This window comes from Paroedura picta, chromosome 17, assembly GCF_049243985.1.
Source record: "Paroedura picta isolate Pp20150507F chromosome 17, Ppicta_v3.0, whole genome shotgun sequence".
Lineage (NCBI taxonomy): Eukaryota > Metazoa > Chordata > Lepidosauria > Squamata > Gekkonidae > Paroedura > Paroedura picta.
In genome coordinates this window covers 10,827,976-10,844,147 of record NC_135385.1, presented here as the reverse complement: position 1 = coordinate 10,844,147, position 16,172 = coordinate 10,827,976, and the positions used below count along the sequence as shown (strand labels likewise).

Here is a 16,172-nt window from a genome sequence, read left to right as displayed (position 1 = left end):
TCCCCCGACGACGACACTGGTTGACGCCGGTTCACGTAGAACGGCTTGTCGCACAGCAGAAAGTGACTCGTTGAATCGGAGCCCTTGAAGGGAGGAGAAAGCACAGAATCCCATCTCGGTTGGCCTTGTGTGTGAGCAGGGCATTAGCACTGGACCTTTTCCTGAAACTGGTATGCAGTGAGGCTGATCGAATGTTTGCAAGAAAAAAATACACATCCTTATTCAACTGTGAGATTCCTGAGGTGGCCTTCTTCAGGCCATTGTTACTGCCCTGCCCTGCCCTGCCCTGCCCTGCCCTGCCCTGCCCTGCCCTGCCCTGCCCTGCCCTGCAAGTTTGGCTAAAATTTGAGCCCCCCATTCCGGTCTCCTAGGAAAAGAGTTGGCCTGAGGATGCGATGAGCACCAGGCTCACCAATAAATGCCCAAATCCCTGAAATGGTTGGTGTCCAGGAAGTATAACAGCGTAACGTCTATTCTACCAAGTCCCCATTTGGGAGGAAGGGGGGAAAATATTTTCCTCTCAAGTGCCTGGATGTTTTTATCCTCCAGCCGTCCTCGGGGCTCGCGCCGTACCCGAGGAAGGCCGCTCGATCGAGAAAAACAGGTTAAGAGCATGCAAATCTCGCAGCGGACGGGAACCGTTTCGAAGGACTGCGTGACTTTTCCCGAGCTGACATCGGTATCCATAGAGATGCACACCAATCGAAGCTCTGGAAGCCAAACGAAGGCGCTTCGGTGGGGACGGCCACACGCAAGCGGCACGGTGACGTCTTTGCAGGGGGGATAGGCCGCTGCAGGAGGGGCTGAGGGGCAGATTCATAGCCCTCGCAGACCCTAATCCCAGCCTCTCCCCCCCCCCACCGGTGTCTGAAATACTTTTTTTTTTTTGGAGGGGTGTGTCTGAAATCTGCTGCAAAGGCAGATTCTTCCCTCCCAAAGTGATCAAACAAATTGCCGTGTCCCTTTTATACGGCTACCTTTTGAAAAGCAAGCCACAGAGGCTATTGAGCAGGTGTCTCCTTGAGCACTTTGAGTGCACCTTGCGATGGAGACGGACGGAAGCAAGGAACGCCGGTGCTCAAATGGAAGGACTCTGCAAAGCCCTGGAGGAGAAGCACCCAAGCTTGTTTGGGGCGTCAGTAGGAGGGCCAGCTTAGTGTAGGCATTAGGGGTGCGGACTTCTAATCTGGCGAGCCGGGTTTGATTCCCCGCTCCTCCTCCACATGCAGCCAGCTGGGTGACCTTGGGCTAGTCACAGCACTGATAAAAAGCTGTTCTGACCGAGCAGTGATATCAGGGCTCTCTCAGCCTCACCCACCTCACAGGGTGTCTGTTGTGGGGAGAGGAAAGGGAAGGCGATTGTAAGCCCCTTTGAGGCTCCTTTGGGTAGGGAAAAGCGGCATATAAGAACCAACTCTTCTTCTTCTACTGTTGCTGACCTGCAAGCCTTGTTCAGGCAGCCCTCCAGTTTGAACAGGATATCGTCATTGAATAAGGAATATCCCGACTCCTGGCGCCCCAGTGGCTCAACTGTTGCCGCTATTTCCCACTTTGTACTGCTTCTTTTATCGTCCTCTGGCCAGTGTCCATTTTGATCATATCCAAACACTGGGTTCTCTGTCATCCTTCTTTCCTTTTTCCACTGGCCAATCCTAGCGTGATCGCCGTCTCCATTGAGTTGGATCGCATGCAATGGCCGAAGCCAGCGAGCCGGGATTTCGTGATTTCGCTCATGCGCTGCTGCGTTTCCTTGTTTTGTGATTGTCGCTGTCCATGGAACTTGCGGAAGCCTTCTCCAGCACCAGAGTTCAAGCAGGAATCGGAGCGAAATCTTATTTTCATTTGATGTATTTGCTTACACATTTGCTGTCACCAAGAACGCGAAAGAATGCCTGCCCTCTCTTGGAATCTGAGTTCATTGGAGAGGCCCCTGGTAGGTGCTATAGTCTTCTGAGGTCAAGCAGCGAGTTAGGAAGGACAGCACTTCCCACTAGCGGCACCTTTCTTGTGCAACTCTTTAATGTTAAGTAGCCTTCCTCCGCCTTAAGGAGGCTGCTGAATGACCTTGGCAGTCACAGGCCAGAGGATGAGTCTTCTTCTCAGCTAGAAACTGGTTCAACCACAGGGAGCAGAGGAAAGGAATGGTTCTCAGGTTAAAACGGAGAGGGGAGATCCATCTCCTTATCACGGATGATTTAGGCTGATCCTGCTTTGAGCAGGGGATGGGACTAGATGGCCCGCATGGCCTCTTCCAACTCTATGATTCTATGCAGCGAGCTTCCCCTCACTGGTGGTCTTCAAGCACTGGCTGGATAGATCCTTCTCCTGGATGCTTGAGGCTGATCCTGCTTTGAGCAGGGGATGGGACTAGATGGCCCGCATGGCCTCTTCCAACTCTATGATTCTATGCAGCGAGCTTCCCCTCACTGGTGGTCTTCAACACTGGCTGGATAGATCCTTCTCCTGGATGCTTGAGGCTGATCCTGCTTTGAGCAGGGGATGGGACTAGATGGCCCGCATGGCCTCTTCCAACTCTATGATTCTATGCAGCGAGCTTCCCCTCACTGGTGGTCTTCAAGCACTGGCTGGATAGATCCTTCTCCTGGATGCTTGAGGCTGATCCTGCTTTGAGCAGGGGATGGGACTAGATGGCCCGCATGGCCTCTTCCAACTCTATGATTCTATGCAGCGAGCTTCCCCTCACTGGTGGTCTTCAAGCACTGGCTGGATAGATCCTTCTCCTGGATGCTTGAGGCTGATCCTGCTTTGAGCAGGGGATGGGACTAGAGGGCCTGTATGAGCCCTTCCGACACTAGGATTTTATGGAGTAGCTCCCCCTCACTGGTGGTCTTCAAGCAGTGGTTGGACAGATCCTTATCCTGGATGCTTGAGGCTGATCCTGCTTTGAGCAGGGGAGGGGACTAGATGGCCCAGATGGCCTCTTCCAACTCTATGATGCTATGTTATGAAGAAGGCCCAACAGCCATGCTCACTTCCATCTTTGTTTGATTAGTCACTGCTGTTTCTGACTGGTGTAATGTATTGTCCATCATTTCAGCCTCCCTTGTCAGGCCGGTAGGTAGGGTAGTAGTTAAGTAAAGGACCAAATGCGTGGAGAAATCATAAGCTGAATGTTAAGATGCTGCTGTTGGATACACAGGCAAGGGGTTGCTGCGCAGTGAGCAGGGGCAAATTGGACATCCTGCCAGTTGGGTGTAGTGGTTAGCAGCACGGACTTCTAATCTGGCGCGCCGGGTTTGATTCCTCCTGCTCTTCAGTGGGCATGTGGGAATTAAAACCACTTAGTCATCAGCTACAAGCGGCAGCCTGAATTACTATTTAACAGAGCCCTTTTCCAACCTTTTGACCATAGAGGAGCCCCTGAAATAATTTTTCAGACTTCGGAAGTGATGTCAGCTGGCCACGCCTCCCTGCCACACCTCCCTCGAAAGTGACATCACTACCTGCATTAACAGACAGGCTTGAGGAGGACTGAGGGAGGAGAGACAGGAGGCAGACTAAGATTGGAAGTAGGCATACGGGCTTCATCCCCTCCCAGGTGCAGAGCCACGAGAGAACTCACTCATGCTTGGGAGAGGGAAGGGGAAGCAGTGGAAGAGGCTGGTCCCTAGCTTGTGGCCAAGTCCATAAAGGTAGGAGGGGAACGGTCATGGACCTCCTATCGAGCTTCCCGGGGGTACGCAGACCCCTGATTGGGAATCCCTGCGTAAGAGCATGAAGCAGAAGAGAGCCACCACATGTCCCTTAGGACATGGGTAGTCCACCTGTGGTCCTCCAGATGTTAATGGGCTACAATTCCCATGAGCCCCTGCCCGCGTTTGCCATCTCGTCCAACCCCCTGCTCCATGACTACCCTTGCCTTAGGGGATGACGTCCACACCGTAGAAGGGTCCACTGTGCCGTCCGTATGAGTTCAGATTGCGCCAGGTCTAGATCCGTATGCCACGAGTTTTGCGACGACAGCCTCCTGCTGGCTCCTCTGAAAATTCCCCGGACCCCTCCCGCCTACGGAGCTACGCACTAGGTTGCAACTCCTATATCTGTAGAAGATTGGGAGCTGTAGGCTTTGTCCACGGGGCGTGGGGCTGCATTTCTGCCCTTGCTCCGGCACACGTGAGGAGAGCGAACATGTCGTATGATCCAGGCGTCACTAGGCAGCGTGTCGAGGCATGTTTCCGGGACCCGGTCCGGGTCGCGGGGCTATTTTGAGAGGCCATCTCAGTGGCTGATTCCGTCACGTCCAGGAACGGAGCGTTCTTTCTCCAGATGTGCTGCCGAGGGACTCGATGCCTGCTGCAAAGGCATTGCCCCTACCCATGGCTGCGTAAGGCCGCTCTGCCGATGTTCGTAAAAGCACGCACCTTTTCCGCGAAACCCGGGCGTAGACCTTTCCAATGCACCGGTGGGAAAATCAAGAGATAGCTGGTGCTAAGTGGGCCATAAAAGGTAGATCCTTAGTTACCGGTAACCAGGAGCCATAAAAGAGGCCATTGTGCTCCCTTCCCTGCCCATCTTGTTCTGAAAGCACAGGCAAGAGAGGATTGTAATCAAATAAGAGCCCTAGATATCCAGTGTCCTGTCTGGTGGTCTCCAGGAACGGCCGTTCTGGGTAAGAGGGTGGGAGCTGCCGGCAGGAAGATGGCGAGGAGCAACCCGACAGTGTCTTTTATTTTTATTTTTCATTCAAACTGTAATTTCAGAGGTTGCCTTGGCCTGCAGGGATGTCACGGGGCAGAGTCCGCCAAGGGCCGCGGTAAACATGCCGTTTAACAAGAAGATCGGAGGCTTTATTTTTAAAAAAAATATAGCCTTCAGATAGGGTTTTGTAAGCCTCCGTACATCCGTCCGTCCACCCACCCCATTGCTATGGCAACGGCTAATTTCTGTGTAACTGTTATACAAGCAAGTACCATAACCGGTGTGACATTGTTGGAAAAAAAAAATCTTTATTTTTCACAGGGGGAAAAACGCGCCTCGGTTTGTTTATTCAGGTCCCAGTATCAGTGGAAGAGGCAGGAAGTTTGGTGCATCACCCACCTGCCCTTATTAATCTTTCGGATGGAGATATTTATGAACCAATTTGTATATTACTGCGTGAAGCTTTAGCAAGACGCCTTTAGGAACACTGAGATAGAAAAGGCTATTTTTAAAGGGATGTCTTATGGAAGCCGTTGAAATGCAGGTTTATTGGCGGTGCTGAAGGAGCTGCCTCTTCTCAAATCCTACCCTGGGAAATCTAATTTAAGACAATGTCAGATAGCATTCAGCCCTGATGTATGCGAAGATATGCCCACAACCGCCGTACCCAGAGATTTGAAAGGAAATTGGATATTTATGGGACTCATTTTAATGTAATCCTTTCTCGCTAGGAGTTGTCAAAACAAGATGCGGGGCGGGGCGGGGGGGGGGAAACATAAAGCCGTTTTGTGCATTGTAGTTATAGTAAGTTAAGTATCCTCAATTAAGTTGCATTTAGTACTGTCTCTGGTTTACCGATGCAAGCACGCCTGCTATAAATAATTTTTAGATTTCGTCTTGCTAGTATAAGAATTCCAGTAGGGAAATAGGGCGTTGATCTATCACGGGCTTTCTCAGCTGGGGGTTCTTGAAGCCCTGGGGTTTCCTGGCTGCCCTGGAAGGGTTTCCTGAAGGGGTGGGAGTCAATTAATTTTTAATATATATTTTAAATTTTAACTGGGTGGTGCGACCATATGTGCTCATGTCTACCTGCCTTCCCCCTCCCCAAATGACCAGTGATGGGCCTGGAAGGGGTGGGCCCCCAGGTTGGCATGTCCACACCTCCGCTTCCCAACCAGATTTGGGAACCATATTTGTTGTTTGATGTAAATTGGGGTTTTTATGGGGATTTTATTGTGCTTTAACTGTTGATGTTGTCAACCGCCCTGAGACCTATTTGGAGAAGGGCGGTCTAAAAATTAAATAATGATAATGATAATGATAATGATGATGATAATGATAATGATGATGATGATGATGATGATAATAATAATAATAATAATAATAATAATAATAATAATAATAATAATAATAATACTATTCTGCATGATCACGCCACTTTCTGGGGCTTCTCGAAGCCTGAAGAATCTTTCAGGGGTTTCTCGATGGTCAGAAAGTCAACCTATCAAAGGAACTGGGATATTGGCAGCCATTTCTGTCTTTGGAAGGCTTGAAGCCTTAGATCAGGCTTTGTCAGGGAGGATTTCATAAAACCCCGGTGTTTCCTGACAGCCCTGGATGATGAACTTTTGTCTGTGCCAGCATGTTTCTTTGTCTATAAGATGCCTATTAGATGCAGGGGTAGTCAAACTGCGGCCCTCCAGATGTCCATGGACTACGATTCCCAGGAGCCCCTGCCAGCGAACGCATTTGCTGGCAGGGGCTCCTGGGAATTGTAGTCCATGGACATCTGGAGGGCCGCAGTTTGACTACCCCTGGTTTAGAGGATGTGCAAGAGTATGAACCTGAGGCTGGTCGTAGGGGGTGAATATGACGCTGAACTGCTCTGATAGGGACGGTTCCCTCGCGCAAGCAATGGAGAAGGCAGCCTGCCAGCCTAAAAGTCTCTCACTTCAAATGATCCGCTCCTTGACATGGGCATGGGCCCAGATGCCAACTTGATCTCATAGAGATCCCAGCAACACCATCGGTGGTCCCGTCAGGATCAGCCCTGCCGTCTCACAGCATTCTTAATTATGGGAGATCCGGCCCCTCCTCCTGCTCCGCCCCTGGACACGCCCCCTTAGAGCTTGTCAGCTGACATCGGCGCTTGCTTGTTTCATCTTCTGGCCTTATAGAGCAATGGGGATGTATGGGGATTAATTGGGTGGGTGGCCAGGGAGGATGGGGAGGGGGGATTTTGAAGGGTTTTGATTGTTTTTATTTCACTGAAATTTGAGACTGTTGTAAGCCGTCGCGGGCCAGCTGGCCTGGGAGCGGCAACATCGAAATGGAACAAATAAATAAAATAAGTAAGTGTGCAATGCGTTTCTAACAGACCAGTCAGGGCAAGCCTCTTGGACTATTTGTGAATTTTTATTTGGAAGGTAAGTGAGAAAAAGATAAATTGGAAGGTTTTGGGTTTGTTTGTTTTTTTTAAGTGGAGAAGGAATCAATTATTTGAAAACTTAGATTCCCCGTGCCAGATTTTCGATTGACGGCGTGTGGACTGTGTTGATTTTATTACTGTTAGAATTTCCTAAATCTAACACTGGAAAAACCAACATGCCTTAATTACATAGCAAGTGTAAAACTCCCGAGTTTGCCGTTCTGAGATTTTACATTTTTTTCCCCCCTGTCTCTCCCTCCCCTGCCCTGCCCTGCCCTCCCTCCCCTACCGCCTTTTCTTTCCGCAGCCATAGACCTTTTGTATGGGGGTATATACTGCTTTATGTGTCAAGATTACATATACGACAAAGATATGGAACAAATTGCCAAAGAAGAACAACGGAAAGCTTGGAAGCTACAAGGTTTGGTTTTCTTTCCGTATCTGCCTGAACGAATGGTCATTTTCATTCTTGGGCTCTCTGGCCTCTCCCACCGGTCCATGGCAGAAAACCAATCAGGGGAGGAGAGGAAAGATTTGGGGCACGCGGCATAGGATGCGGGAGATCCAGAGTGCTTACGTCCAGGGGGCGGGCGTCACGGTTTGTTTAATACCCCCCCACTGATCTAAATCGTAGTCAAAACCCCAGTCCTCTCAAGGAAAGCCCAACAAGCAGCCCCCCCCCCTAGTTGTGAGAGTTGCAATCGCTCTTGATGATTAAAAAACATCACTGGTAGAATCACTCTACCTCTCTGAGCCTAGAACAAGGAAGTCCATTTCCCTCAGAGGAAAAAGAAAGCTTTCCCGTGGAAGATCGCCCCGTTTGAACGTGCCAGCTGTATCAGCACACGCTCCCTTCTGCGCACACACCTGTGTTATGTCTGTAGCTATTGACCCACGAGTATATGTACACATTTTGTTTTATTATTCAGTTTGCTTTCCCTAATTTTTTCTTTTTTAGCCTTCACTCCAACAATGGTTTCTCACTACCAGTGTACAATGACAGGTAAGATGTGTGAGCTGGAGGGGCACTCCACTAACTAAGCGTCCCTTTGCCGATTATCTGCCATTTCTTAAAAGACGAAAAATCATTTTTTGAAAAAAATTTGCGGGGCTGTTAAAATGTAGCTTGCTTTCCTTTTACAGGGGATATGTGTATCTGCGTTCTGAGGGGGAACTTTTAATTTTGCACGACCTTCCCATGGTCGAGGTACTCAAAAACAAATCTTTTTCCTTCTCTTTTTTTGGGGAGGGAAGGAAAACTTAAGATGGAGAGGTCTTGGGCTGACATGACGTATCTATTGAAAACCAAAGCTAGTCTAAAGCTAGGATTAATTGCTTCAAGGGGAAGAGTTCTCCTGATACTCCTTCAGCACCAGTCTTGTAATAAATTATAATATTATATATTTGTATACTGCCCTTCCCGAAGGCTCAGGGCGGTTCACACAAAATAGAACAGAAACAATACAGATAACTTAGATTAACAAGAATGAATGGAATTCCCCAGCAACATGGAACCGTAGAAAAATTAAACATTAAAGTAACTCCTACTGATAGCTCAGTGGGTGGGGCGGAACTGCAGTGGGTGCCCTAGGAGGGAGGGCTGAGGGGGAAGGCCCTGAGAATTGGGGGTTCAGGTCAACCTCAACCAAATGCCTGGTGGAGGAGCTCCCTTTTGCAGGCCCTGCAGAACTGTTCAACCTCCATCAGGGCCCTAATCTCCTCTGGGAGATCAAATATATATAAAAAATATATTTGGAGGAGCTCTTCCTCTTTGGTGCAAGAATTTGATGCCCTCTTTTGAAGCGGTTCAGTTCGGTGAAGTCATAGACCCCACAAACTGCTTTTCGGGACAGGTGCAGGAGGACAGCAAATGGCAGATATCTGGGAAGGTGTTTTAAAACCTGGGTGTTCAGTTGGTGATTTAACAGCTTTAATGTGCTCGTCTTCGGCTTAAGAGGAACAAACCTGCCCAAGGGATAATATACATTGTGGACTCGGTATAGCCTTTGGCAGGCCCAGAGGTCAACAGGCATCCGAATCGCATTGCAGTCCGATGTACGCAATTTCAAGTGTGTTTTGGACACGGCACAACGTTGGCATTGAAAACATTACCTCTGCTACACATCCCATTTTTATCCTGCCCTCTTTCCAAGGAGCTCAGGCCAGCCTGCAGGGCTCTTCCCTCCCTCCTCTGTCTTGCCTTCAAAACAACCCTATGAGGTAGCCTAGGCCGAGAGAGAGAGAGAGAGAGAGAGAGAGAGAGAGAGAGAGAGGTACTTTCTCAGTGGTACTATATGTCGACCACCCTGTGCCTCAGTGGAGGGCAGTATATAAAGGTAATAAAATAAAATTTAAAAACGTTGAACCTACACGTGAGCTGAACCTGCCTGCGATCCTAGTCTCGATTTGCCTAGGGCGATCGAGCTTATAAAACAGCTCTTCTAACATTCAAAAAATATTAACGCGCTGAATATGGAGAATAGCTTCACGTAGGGATAACGTTTGAGGCATGGGATGCCCCTCGTTGACAGCATAGTCACGGGCTTTCTGTGTGGCTTAATCGAGCCCCTCTTCCCTGCTTCAGCCCTTAACTGAAGGTCCTGAGCTAAGGTAAAGGATTGCCGTTAGGAGATATTTATTGTATTTTTATTTAAAACATTTCTTTACTGCCTTTCCACCTAGGTAACACTCACAGAGTGCTTTGAATGCTCTCAAGGGGAAACATACATGTCTAAAACAGACCCTTGAGGGCTTGGAGGGTTTGGCTGTACCATCATTGTAATGCCCCGTCCTCTTCTGAGGGTGGAAAATACACAGCAGGGCTGTGATAGGGTCTATGATCCGGGTTTCGGACCAATTATAGTACTTACGGGCTAGGGCAGGGGTAGTCAACCTGTGGTCCTCCAGATGTCCATGGACTACAATTCCCATGAGCCCCTGCCAGCGTTCGCTGGCAGGGGCTCGTGGGAATTGTAGTCCATGGACATCTGGAGGACCACAGGTTGACTACCCCTGGGCTTAGGGTACCAAGACCCATTCAGCTGTTTGCCTGTTCTCAAGGGGACTTTAGCGTCTCTCTGACCCCCCACCCCCAGTGAAAAACAGTGAAAAGCTGTATTATGTTCAACCATAGTCACCATTAGGGATGAACGTGAACCAGAAAATCCTGGTATGGTCCGTTCCCAAATCAAACACTCGATCCCGGATAACCCACTCCCCCTCACCCCCAAAACGAACCAGTCCGGTCCCTTCCGCTTGCTTAGACCTGCCGCCGTTCTGGCCTGACAGCGGAGAGAGCACACCCATCAGCTGCCAGCCTAAAATGTCTAATACAAGAACCGTGGAGTCCTCAATATGAAATCAGAAAAAGCACAAACGGGAATCTCCAAGGCGGTGTCGTGCAGTGACATCCACCGGTATGTTTAATATCAGCACACAATCAAGAATCAACCAGAATGGGGTCCTAGGTTAAGTTACCCGCTTTCTTGCCTGCCTTCGTTGGGGGTCTGCAATGCAAATAAGTACACCAATGCAGATTTAAACATCATCACAAAATATTTCCAAGCTGCAATGCAACACACCTTCCATATTGTCCACCACTAAGAATATTGCATATCACATCGGCTGATGCTCATCACAGTAGACAAACAGAGATGACCCGTCAGCCGAAGATGAATAAAGGGGTCGTTTATAAGATGTTCCCTTTATGGATCTTTGATACTAATCGACCCAAATTATATGACTTAAAATATAAAATATAAGGTATATAAAATATAAGAATTAGGTAGTGGGTTGGAGACTTTGTTTGTATCCCTGAAAAAAAAAAAAACAATTCAGAAATAAGTTTACCGAAGAAGTAAAATACGAAAACGAGTTTTTATACCGAGGAACCCGTTCTGAATAAAACTTTCTGCCATCACAGTAGATAGGCAGAAAGCGGGTAACGTAACCGAGGACCCCGTTCTGGTTGACTCTTGAATGTGTGCTAATATTAAACATACAAGTGGGTGTTACCGCACAACATAGCTATTCCTGTTTGTGCTTTTCGAGCCTAAATTGTCTGCCAGCCAAACCCCCAGACTGGACAGATGTCTGTGAAATGTTCAGGGGAGATGCGTCTCCGGAACTTTGGTTCAGGAGGCACGAATTGGGGCCCTTCCATGGTAAAATTCGGTGAGTCGCAATACCCCCAGGGAGAAACTGCAGCCACACCTGCTGTCACCAACCTTCCTTTTGTACCTTGACAGAGGATGTGTTCTCTCCTTCGGTACTGCCCGTCAGTGTCCCCTCACTGGGCCTAGTCCCTCTTCTCCAAGGAAATTGAGGCTACAAGCTACTCAATTATGGCTTGCAGAGCCAGTTTGGTGTCGTGGTTAGGAGTGCGGACTTCTAATCTGGCATGCCAGGTTCGATTCTGTGCTCCCCCACATGCAGCCAGCTTGGTGACCATGGGCTAGTCACAGCACTGATAAAACTGTTCTGACCAGGCAGTGATATCAGGGCTCTCTCAGCCTCCCTCCCTCACAGGGTGTCTGTTGTGGGGAGAGGAAAGGGAAGGCAACTGTAAGCCGCTTTGAGCCTCCTTCAGGTAGGGAAAAATGGCATATAAGAACCAACTCTTCTTCTTCTTAACATTTCGTACAAAGCTTCCTTTTAAATTTGGACCAAGTTTACTTTCTTGCACACTAGATGGCACCTGGGCGACAGGTGCTCTCCCGATTTTGCCCTCAATGCTTTTCTGTATACTTACCTTGTATGCGTGATTTGCTTCTTAAAACCAGACCGTCACATCACCCTCTTCTACGGAGCAACAAACCTGTTTGTTTAAACCCTCCGTGTGCTCACGCGTCTGTATGTTATGTGTGGTTACCGCCTGAACACCGATAAACTCTGTGGCACACTAACCTCAACAACTTACATTCATGTTTAACCTGATGTGCTTGTGAAGACCCCCAAGGCTTCTGTGCATTGAATTAAGCAAACGCACGCATGTTGAGATGGGGCTTTCATCTGAGCATCTTTTTCCCTATCACACTTTATGCTTATTGATTATGGTTATTTTTGTCTTGAGATGCTCTTAAATCTCCCTGGGTGACAGTCTGTACAAAATTGCTTGTACTGTAACTTAGTGGTGGGTTTATAGGGGGGGTTTTTTGGATGGTTAAACCAGTCATAATTCGCAGAACCCGGTGAGTTTGTGTAGCAAGCGTGGTATAAATTGAAAAGCCCCTGGGTTGGCTTTTCTGAACTCACCCGGAAGACGTGGTTTTTGTTGTGTGCGTGTCTTTGTAATGGTGCCCCATGCACTGTTACAAATAGATAATGAATGCGGAGAATTGTAACTATGTAACGTCATAGTTCATGGAAAACATTTTCTCCCTTATTTGCCGGGGGTAGTATACCCCGCTTCACCTCCCAGTGCTCCGAAATATGCCGGAAGGTATGGAAAGGGGAAGCAAGGACATCAGATTAAGGAAAGAAGAAAAGTTGTTCCCTTTTCTCCCGTTCTGTTAACAAGATGTTGCTTTTGTCGAACTTACAAGTGGGAACATTTTCCCTTTTTTTTTTTACGGGTGCTGATGGATTCTGCGGTTAGAAACCGCAACCTACAGTGATACGCGCTTTAAACAGCCACAGAATTTGGAGACCCCTGTGGAACACATTGTATGGAACACACTGGGTGTAATATTTGATGAGAGCAGCTTTTTTTAAAAAAATGTAGATTAAAGAACCAGGATCATCCTGCAAATTGTGCAGGTTCTTCTACCCATATCTACCTCACCCTGTTAGGGCAAGATGAGGCATAACAGAGTCGCATCCTCATTTTTACAATATTTAAAGGGTAAAAAGGTAAAGGTATCCCCTGTGCAAGCACCGGGTCATGTCTGACCCTTGGGGTGACGCCCTCCAGCGTTTTCATGGCAGACTCAATACCGGGTGGCTTGCCAGTGCCTTCCCCAGTCATTACCGTTTACCCCCCCCCCCCAGCAAGCTGGGTCCTCATTTTACCGACCTCGGAAGGACAGAAAGCTGAGTCAACCTTGAGCCGGCTGCTGGGATTGAACTCCCAGCCTCATGGGCAGAGCTTTCAGACTGCATGTCAGCTGCCTTACCACTCTGCACCACCAGAGGCTCATACAATATTTTACAATATTTAGCAAAGTCCATCCAAATGCTTTTACGATTAAAAGTCTCAGGCCAGCATTCTCCTCCCTGGGCCCCTTCCCAAATCTGTCCTGCTTCCTTCAGTATCTCAGGAAGTTGAGAAGGGCGACCGGTCCTTTTGTTCTCATCTGTTTTGCTAACCCCTTTTCAGGTGACCTACTTCTTCCCCCTGCCTGTAAACGGAGTGGCCATTTTTTTCTCAAGCATTGTTGATTTGTCTGGATGACCAATTCCAGTTTCTCATTCTTGAGGCGACGTCTTGTTTTTGCTCCCGTTGACAGGCAGCGAGCTGAGAGCATAAGCACCAGGACACTGTATTTCCGAGGATGGCAGCCGACTCAAATGAGTGGCCTGAATCCAAAGAGCTGCTTAGGTTTCCCCTAAAGGGTGGGATTTTTTTCTTTAAAGACATGGGCCATACTGCAAAACAGGTTTTGAAGCTCTCCTGAGATTCAGAAGCTTCCTTTGCCCTATGCGAAACCGTGTTCTTTGTGGTTGGGGAGCAAATCTTTCAGACTTTTGTGGTTACGGCTATTTAGATCCCGGCCTGTTTTCGCTACCATCCAGCTGGCAAGGAAAGCTATAAGGTGATAAGGAATGTCTCCCTGGTACATCCATTGACACAAATGAAAAATATGCTCCTTCAGTTGTCCTCTTGATTCTGCATTGCCTCTATTATTACTGTCCCGCTGCCCAGTAAGTTGGATTTCTGCTTTGTTTTGCCGTATTTGCCACGTCGGACCGATCTGAGCACCGTCAACTGCAGTACAGGTGCCTCAAGGCATAGAATGGTCCTGGCGCTTGAATCGGATAGACGCTTGAATCGGATTCCGGCCGTGATGCTTTCCCATAGGCGGCTGCTCCCCTCCACCATCCATTATTGGGGAGGGAGAATGGTTCCTTGGAAACACAGGAATTCTATACAAGCGGCTGCTTTTGTGTGTGGTTTAGCACAGGTTTATGGGAACGTGTTTTGAAGGCCCGTCGCTGCCTTTCTGGACCGTGGGGCCGGGTGAGCGGGGCAGTCAGCCGACGATCGCTGTGATAAGTCAGTGAATCCAACTTGATGGGCAGCCTGGTCTTCGTTGTATCCTTGTGGCCCTTAACGGAACGGGTTCGCTAAAATGGGGTTTTCCCTCCCCCTTTTTGACTGACCAGGTATTGGAGAGAAGTATTCAACGTGGGAGCCAACCAAACGGGAGCTAGAGCTGCTTCGACACAACCCCAAGCGGAGGAAAATCACGACAAACTGCACCATAGGTAAGGAGAGGCCCAGCTTTTCCTGCCCGGTTCTGCACAGCCGCACTTCTCCGCAACTCTTCCTTCCCCTCCTTGCAGCGTTTAAAGGGAGATCTGTTGTTTTTCTGACCTGCCCCCCCCCCCCCCACGGGCTTGTTGGACTTGTGCTTTTGACTCCAGTGTTCAAAAGGACGGAAGGATGGACGGAAGACGGTGAATCTCCATCGGAAGCCCCGGAGCGGAACACGGGTACCACGTTCACTGGTGCACAGGAAGGAAATGGGGCTGCCGCTTAACTAAAATGTCAGACGATGAGCATCGTAACGCAGTGGGCAAAGACAAAAAGGTCCCCCAGCCCACCCAGAGCCTTGGTGCTTCTGTTTCGAGAGCCCGCTTGGAATGGTGGCTAAGAGTGGTGGTCTCTAATCTGGAGGGCCGGGTTTGATCCCCCGCTCCTCCTCCACGTGCAGCCGGTTGGGTTCTCTCAGGGCTCTCTCAGCCCCGCCTCCCTCACAGGGTGTCTGTTGTGGGGGAGGAAGGGCAGGCGACTGGGAGCCACTCTAAGACTCTTTTGGGGAATGAAAAGCAGGCTACAAAACACCAGCTTTTCTTCTCGTTCTTCAGCTCGTGTAGACAGTGTCGCCAGCGAGCTGATGCCGGAGCAAATTTTGCAGCCAAATCCGACTTCTTACTCACCGAATTTGTGGGTGTGTGTCTTGGGGGGGGGGGGTATCTGTGTCTTTAGCCCCGTTTTGCCCATGAGATTTGGGAAGGTTAAGAAACAGCTTCCTCTTTAGTCTTGGATTTAACCGTGTGGAGCTTCAGCGCAAAGTCGGAGATCTGGCCAGGATGCAGCGTCACTGGGCAGTGATTCTACACTTCAGTGCTCTGCACAATAACTTGGGATCTCCTCATTCCTCGTCTGTGGTCTTCCCCACCCACCCCACCCCACCCCACCCCAGTGTTTCACCTTAAGCTCCTGGCTTTCTAATGTTTACATTTTATTGCTCCTGCTTATCTCCCTTCTCCTTTCTTCAGTTTCGTTCTGCCGCCTCGTTGTGAACTGGTTTCTTCACCTCCTTCCTGTTTCACCCCCTTTTCTCTTTCAGTCCCGTTTCTTTGGAATTCTCTCCCCTTTTGACATTGAGACACTGTTGGTACCCTTTTTAAAAAGCGTTTACAATGTAAGTTTTTTCCCTCCCTAGGTCTTCCTGTCCTAGCTGGTCTCTGCTTCAGCCTGTTCCTTATGCTGGAGAGACTGTGAGCAAGGCTCGCCCTTTTAAAACTCATTTTGTACAGCAGGGGTAGTCAACCTGTGGTCCTCCAGATGTCCGTGGACTACAATTCCCATGAGCCCCTGCCAGCGCTGGCAGGGGCTCATGGGAATTGTAGTCCACGGACATCTGGAGAACCACAGGTTGACTACCCCTGCTGTACAGAGTTTAATTTCAGACACCATCTTTATAAGTTATTATTATGCTGCTGTGAGTTAGAAATATGAAATTGTTCTAATGTTCGTAGTTGGTACCCCCTCTGAGCCTTTCTCCTGCAGGAGAAATTCAGAGGCATGGCAGACAAAGCTCATGTTTCAGATCTTCTGCTTATACCATCCTGTAATCCACTTTGCTCCCTGATTTGGGACCCAAAGCAGCTTTTCACATGGTATCCCCCCCCCCCCCGA

The 16,172-nt window shown here is 48.9% G+C and overlaps 1 protein-coding gene across 3 annotated transcripts in view; it reads left to right on the top strand.

Moving 5' to 3' along the window:
• The window catches only part of USP22 (ubiquitin specific peptidase 22), a 118,748-nt gene that overhangs the window by 40,636 nt on the left and 61,940 nt on the right, over positions 1-16,172 (top strand). For 2 of the 3 annotated variants that reach the window (XM_077316770.1, XM_077316772.1), the window contains exons 3-5: positions 7,395-7,508; positions 8,046-8,090; positions 14,411-14,512. In XM_077316770.1, the coding sequence (XP_077172885.1) occupies positions 7,395-7,508; positions 8,046-8,090; positions 14,411-14,512 (261 nt within the window). The remainder of the gene's footprint in view (positions 1-7,394; positions 7,509-8,045; positions 8,091-14,410; positions 14,513-16,172) is intronic. The other variant, XM_077316771.1, reaches the window with a different exon arrangement.